The sequence below is a fragment of the Aythya ferina genome, assembly GCF_964211825.1.
Source record: "Aythya ferina genome assembly, chromosome: 2".
Lineage (NCBI taxonomy): Eukaryota > Metazoa > Chordata > Aves > Anseriformes > Anatidae > Aythya > Aythya ferina.
The window spans coordinates 81,436,171-81,443,379 of NC_140297.1; the positions used below are offsets into that span (position 1 = coordinate 81,436,171).

Consider the following 7,209-nt stretch of genomic DNA (forward strand, 5'->3'; position numbering starts at 1 on the left):
TACAGAGGAGGACTCAAGTCAAAAGAATCACCAGTCTACACATAACTGGTAGCTATCCAGCATTTTGATCGCACACCTGCCTTTTAAATACACACCACTGTATTCTGTTTACTCAAAAAAGTTGAGCACCATGTATGGGGGTTCAAGTGCATTGACTTTCTTGCATCGCAATTCATATTTTATTTCAATGTAGTAAGTCAGACTGTTTCTGTTTGCTTTAGACAACAGAGATTTCACAATGGGCTCCATCAGCGCAGCAAGTGCAGAATTCTGTTTTGATGTATTCAGGGAGCTGAAAGTCCACCATGCCAACGAGAACATCTGCTATTCTCCCCTGAGCATCATTTCAGCTCTGGCCATGGTCTACCTGGGAGCAAGAGGTAACACTGAATCTCAGATGGAGAAGGTAAGTTACTTACTTGGGGTGTAAAGTGGCCTCTACTTCTGCTTGTTGATCCTTCTAAGTAACATCACTGAAATATATTATCCACTGATGAGGTTCTCAAATTTTAATGCACCAGAAATAAGCTAGTCACAAAATGGAGATTGGAGATTATTTAAAGCTGGAGAACATTCTAAAAGATGTGTGTGTGTATTTTCAATATAGGTGGTGATTAGTTTCAACTAAGAAAAAAGAAATATCAAGGACAGTAACTAAATGGATCACCGGTCAGGAAATTTTACTATATTATTTTTTTCTAAATTCTGACATCTTCCAAATTATGTGTTTTTTTTTCTAGTTGTTGTTGTTGTTTGTTTGCTTGGTTGGTTGGTTTTCTATTGGTATAAAAAAAGATAAAGGAAGAGAAGTAATATTATATATAAATATATATAATATGAAATGAGAAATAAAATGAGAAATAATATGCAACTAAGTTAATTTCTAGATGTTCACTGAAAAAATTGTTACTTAAGAAAAGGGTGATACTCACAATTTCTCAGAAGTCTACTTGAGGTATAAACCAGTTACAAGATCACTTGTAACTTTTCAGTTCATCTATGTTCTCAGTCAGCATTTTTTGTCTGTTTCTGTTTTTGTTTTCTGAGCCAACAGGCCTACCTCAAACATCATGTGTAAATTTTAAATGCATAACATTTTTGGTCATGCTTGTCATTTCTCCTACTGACATTTTCTCTTCCAGGCTCTTCACTTTGATAACATCACAGGAATGGGAGGCACCACTGACTCCCAGGTAAAGAAATAGGTTATCTCCCTTTCTGCCCTATTTTCTCCTCCGGACAGAATGAGAATTACTCTGCGCTGCTCCAGGCAGTTTCAGATCATGTCAAAAATGACAGAAATTCTCTCAAACCAAGCAGGTCTGTGGAGGGAGGTAACTCGTTACACCTGTAACTCATGTTTAAAGCCAGGGAAAGAAGGAAGGTTGCACAAGTTGCACCAGAACAAGTGACAGGATGGGGCAGGATGCTTTGGGCACCAGGATGCCTTCCTATGCAGGGGAGCATGTATATGCCTGCAAGTAGTGCTGGAGGACAGCATGTGGAAGGGGCTCAGCACCTGGAGCCAGTGTATGGCAGGCAGACTGCAGCGGAGAGTCTCCAAAGCAGGGCAAGAAGATGGTGAGCAGGAACAGCCCAGAAGACTCAGTGACAGGGAAACGACAGCACTCTTGCAAAAAGTGTGTTTCAGGGGATTTACCTTGAGAAAGGTGTATTTGTCAGTTCAGTGCACCACCATCATGGCAGCTGCTGTCACAAAGGGGACAGCTCCAGAAGGCTGTTACTACTGGTGGGGATGGTCCCTCAGGGTCTGATTTTCTAGGTAAGAAACTAACATGATGTATTGCCTTGTCTACATGTCATCCCCTCAGTGTGGCCCTTCTGAACACATCCACGACTCATTCAAGGATCTTCTCTCAGGCATCGCCATGCCAAATGCTACGTATGTACTCAAGATCGCTGACAGGCTCTACCTTGAGAAAACATACCCAGTTCTTCCGGTGAGTTGTGGTACAACCTTCAGCAAGATCCCCCCTGGGGAAGCACCACCAACAGTAGTCTGCTGGCTGTTGATGAAGAGGTTGCTGTTAGCCACGAGGGGAATTGGTTCTGGCCCCAGGAACAGTCCAAACCTTTCTGTAGCTTTTTGGGGGAGGCCAGGCAATGGTATAATGGCAAAATATGTGCCCATGCTGCAACAGCTACAGGGAGTAATCCATATTGCTGTTTATTCATTAAAAATGCCTTTTAATGAAAAATGCAGCCTTCAAGGGAGGAATCTAGAATACGTGATGTGAAAGAACAAAGACCAAAACTGTCAAAAATATTTTTATCATTTTTTTCAAAGCCAGATATAAAATATTCCCAGTGAAAGAAAGCTTTGGTTTTGAAATCAAAAATAGGAATGTACAGACACAGAATTCAAAAGAAAAAGCAGGCACAAAGAGAAGGAAACAAATATCATCTGTCCTTAATAATGCTCACTGAACTGGAAGTGTAATGGTAAAATGAAGAAAATATTTCAAAATTTGAACCTAGAAACCTAAAAGTACCAAGTCTAAATATGTGAAGTAGCCTTTCTTGTCCAGCTTCAAGATTCAGTTACAGGAAGACAGCTGATTGACATGCTCAAGCATGTGATAGAAGTTCGTATTTCTTTTAACCAATGATTCTGCTTCATTTAATAATTTTGCATTTCGCATTCATATGCTTTAAAGTTCTTAACAGTCTGACAAATGCAATTCTTCTCTTTACAGGAATACTTAAATTGTGCAAAGAAATTCTATAAGGCAGGGCTGGAAGAAGTTGACTTCAAAACAGCTACAGAAGACGCAAGACAGCTCATTAATTCCTGGGTGGATAAAGAGACAAATGGTAATGACTAAAGAAGTGGTAGTGGATGTTTGCCCATACCTACCATAATCTAGACCCTTGTCTTCCTCTCCTCATAATGAGAAAAAGCAGATCAAGCAACACCAGGTTGACTGATGCTATGAAAGCAAAATCCCCCAGAGCACCCATGAAAACCAGAGGTGTGTCTCAGCACTCTCTGCCTTGCTTCCTTCTTACAGGACGCATCCAAGACTTCCTGGTATCAAGCTCCGTTGATCTCAATACTGCGCTGGTCCTTGTTAATGCCATATACTTCAAAGGCACGTGGAAGAGAGCCTTCAAGGAAGAAGACACTCAGGAAATGCCCTTCAGCACGACAAAGGTAGGGGCACAGGCACAGCCTGTGGCCAGGACAGCTGTCAGCTCGCACGGCCAGCAGGCTGCGTGCCACAGGCCCCACGCACTGCGGCCATCGGCCATCAAGAGATGAAATGGAGACACGGCCTGAGGATCGAGCCACATCCTTTGAAGGCTTGCACTCAATTAAAGAGAAAATTGCTCCCTGCTCACATCATCTTATGCTTCTTCTGTTTTGCAGCAAGACAGCAAGCCTGTGCAAATGATGATTCAGAACAGCACGTTTAAGGTGGCCATGGTAGCTGCAGAGAAAATGAAGATCCTGGAGCTTCCGTACGCCAGCGGAGAGCTGAGCATGTTGGTGCTGTTGCCTGATGAGGTTTCTGGCCTGGAGCAGGTATGGCCCTGTCAGGGGAAGCACAGGAGTTATCAGTGCAGTGGCAGCTGGCTGCCATCAGAGCTTGTGCTGTCCTCTGACACCATGAGGGGAGCACACCAGCTGCCCAGGTGCTAGCAGGGGCCTGAGACTCAATCTGGTAAAACAGAGTGCAGTGCTGCTGTAGCCCTGCAGAAGGGGATGTTGGGATATGCAGTGATCTCCACCAAGTACCAGAGACAGGTGTGCTATCAGGATTTTTTTTTAACATATATTTATTTTTGAGAAAGATTTCAATTTCCACTGATAAAGTAGAGCTCAAACGCTGTTAACAAGTCATAGGGACCATTTGTCCTGTTAATAATCATTACCAGATTTTTTCATAAAACAGTGAAAGGATTAGATTTAGAATTGGATTTTTGTAAACGTGAGGGATATTATAAAAGATCTTGTCTCACTGAAAGGTTAGCTGTATAAATCTTCAAATGGTCATATATCTGATTTAATATTTTCAAGAACTGCTTTTACACAAAATGATGTCATTTAGCCAATAGTCAGGAGGAAGCATACAGGACAAACAAATACATTTAAGATTGTCAGTTCTATTTTGTACACAAAATAAATGAAAAAAATAGCATCAAATGGTATTAAAACAGCTATAATGTCCATTGTACTCTTACCTTAGGCATCTCACTTTCTGCTTTTTTTTTTTTTTTTTTTTTTTTTGTAGATTGAGAACACAATCAGCTTTGAAAAACTCGCACAGTGGACCAGTCCTACTATGATGGAAGAGAGGAGAGTGAAAGTGTACCTCCCTCACATGAAGATGGAGGAGAAATATAACCTCACATCTGTTTTCATGGCCTTGGGAATGACTGACCTGTTCAGCCCTTCAGCCAACCTGTCTGGTATCTCTTCCGCAGAGAGCCTGAAGATGTCTGAGGCTGTGCATGGGGCGTACATGGTAGTCAATGAAGAAGGCACAGAGGTGGCAGGCTCAACAGGGGTGATGGGAGACATCAAGACTTCCCCTGAGTTCGAAGAGTTTAGGGCTGATCACCCATTCCTCTTCTTGATCAAACACAACCCAACCAACACTATTCTCGTCTTTGGTAGATATTGTTCCCCCTAACAAGAGAAAGAGTTGGAAATAACACATGCCTTCCCCTCCCTCAGAATTTGAACCCTTTTACTGTAGTATGGTAGGATAATTTCATCTCAATATTTTATCAAAGTGGAAAGCCTTTAATATCTAGGGAGATATTCTTGAAGAAGCATGTGAATTTTCAGATCTTTATGTGCAGATATTTCTGATCAGCTTGGATTCAGGACTTACATCCAGAGCTGAATGAAAATTTCAGCAGGTAACTTAGGAAGATTTCCCAATGTCCTTGACTAACTTGGGAAACAGGGCCAGTGTTTTGACTTTTTGTGAGAAATCCTGCCATTGTTACTGAGATCTGATTTCTCTATAGGAGCTTTGAGAAATAAACACTGCTTGCAGTATAATCCTTGTCCTTTCTGTTGAACTTGCTGGGCAACCATCCTTGAATTGATGCCTGGACAACTTTCAGATGAAATTCTGAACTTCAGCAGATCATTCTTCTTCCAGCATTTGGGTTTCTTTGTGCTGCACATACTGTAAGGCCATGCCACTTTTTCTGAGGGAGCATACAGACAGTCTACCATTTCTTCTTAAATAATCTCCAACCAAAACATCTTCCTGATTGATATTATTGTCCTTTTTCATTTCAGTAACATATCATTGATTTTTTGAATGTACGTGGGTTGTCCTTCTATTTATTCTAATAAAAGCTTTGCAAACTAAGCATGTCATTACCTATTTTGGGTTACTGCACCACACAACTTGAAAAATGTGTTATAGTGGGTAATGATTATTGACGGAAGTAGTTTAGAGTGGTACTTTTCTAATTTTGAGCTTAAGCAAGGTAAATCCTACAGCTCCTAGTCTTACTTTGAGCTTCTCTCCAGATAGCACATCAGGTAACTAAATTCTTTGAATTTACCATTTTATTTCTGCATAATTTTTACAGAAAGTCCATAAGGGTGTCAATAAATATATCAAGGAGATGCCTGCAAGATACAACTTAAAAATCATGAGAAAAGTAGCAGGAAAACACATTTTTATAACCACTAGCAAAGTCTATGGGAGAATTGTAATTATTGGTCTTCCCAAGACAGTCATAAAGGATTAGCTATGGTTAACACAAGTATTAAAGCAAAACAAACAAGCAAACAAACAAGCAAAAGGTATCTCAAGAGATATGAATTCTTAAGTTTTAATTTGTACATTATGTTTTTCTTCACTTATAACTGCAGACAACACATTTTTGCTATATTCCAAACAAAAAACAACCAAACAAAAAAATCAAGACTCATAAAATATTGTCCTGGAAAAGAACATCATGACAGAAATGATAAGTGGCTTCATAAAACTACACCCAAGAGAGATTTTCAAGACACGGTCCACCTAATACCCTCACTGTGAAACAGAAGCATTTGGCTGTTGTTTTAAAAATGGCCCATTAGGTGTCATTATGGATACAAAGTAATGTTTATCAAACTTCTGAAAGACAGACATCCGTTGAAAGCTATTTTTGGGTGCTTAATATAGGTTCCAATTTTGTTCTTATTTTCATTTTTGTGCAAGTGGGTGATTCTGGTCTGTATATTGGTCTGTATATTGAAAATGTAGATCAGTGGAACTGTGCTTGGAACCAAGTGATTTTCTTGGGAGAAGTCAGAGGTATTATTTGATGAAAGTCCAGGGGCATTTTAAGATGACAAGCCTGTGAGCGTCAGAGTAGAATAATATAGAAGAGAGAATTATGAAAGAGAAAACTTCCTCTCTCTCTCTTGAGGCTAAAACGAGGTAAAAATACAGATTCAGAAAAGATGAAAGAAATCTATCCATTGTATCAATGTCTGGGCCCAGAACTATACCTGTGCTTTGCTGGTCTGGGCCAGCAGGACATCCTGTAAAGGAGCTGGCACAGCAAGTGCCACAACACCCCATTTTCTCTCCTTGCTGTGTTGTTTTAGATATGCAGTACTAAATGGAATGAAAATAGCCAGGTGCAATCACACTCCTTGTAATGTCTCATGAGAAGCACTCTGTGGACTGAGTGTACCTTTCCTTCTCACATCATTTAGAGAAGGGACCATCACAAAATCATTTGGAGACCATCCATGAACATTCCACATCTCTGCACGTTTCACTGTCTTCTTGTAAGCAAACCAAATCCACAGGTGAAATCAAGACTTTGCAGGCAGTATGCTCTAGTCATAGTCACCAGAAGAAGGGCACTCAGAGAACACCTTGAACTCAAGTGAGAAAGCTCTTCTGGGCTCCCAAAAGATACTTGAGAAAGCATAGAGACACTACAACCACAAGTCAGGGATCCCCAATCAAGTCTGTAATGGTGAGGTAGGTCAAAGATCAAGCCAGAAGGTTAAGACCATGGGTCAGGGTCTGTAGTGGTCCTAACCTGAAGTGTTATATGCTTAAGAGTTAGAGGCTCACATAAAAGTTGACCTGATCAAGCACAGACCTGTGCTATACTATGCTGTGTTATGCTGCCCTCATTGCTTGTCCTCCAGGCATATACTCTGCTGAAAGTATCATGTGGCTGCAGGATAAACTTTTAGCCTACTAATCATAA

The 7,209-nt window shown here is 40.6% G+C and overlaps 1 protein-coding gene across 1 annotated transcript; it reads left to right on the top strand.

The window, feature by feature from the left end:
* Positions 1 to 238: 238 nt before the first annotated feature.
* Positions 239 to 4,658, top strand: LOC311431035 (ovalbumin-related protein X-like; the record flags this gene model as incomplete). The annotated part of the gene is made up of 7 exons (XM_084508156.1): positions 239 to 406; positions 1,143 to 1,193; positions 1,833 to 1,961; positions 2,718 to 2,835; positions 3,033 to 3,175; positions 3,392 to 3,547; positions 4,257 to 4,658. The coding sequence occupies 7 exons, from the start codon at positions 239 to 241 to the stop codon at positions 4,656 to 4,658; spliced, it is 1,167 nt and encodes a 388-aa protein (XP_084364282.1).
* Between the last annotated feature and the right edge of the window lie 2,551 nt (positions 4,659 to 7,209).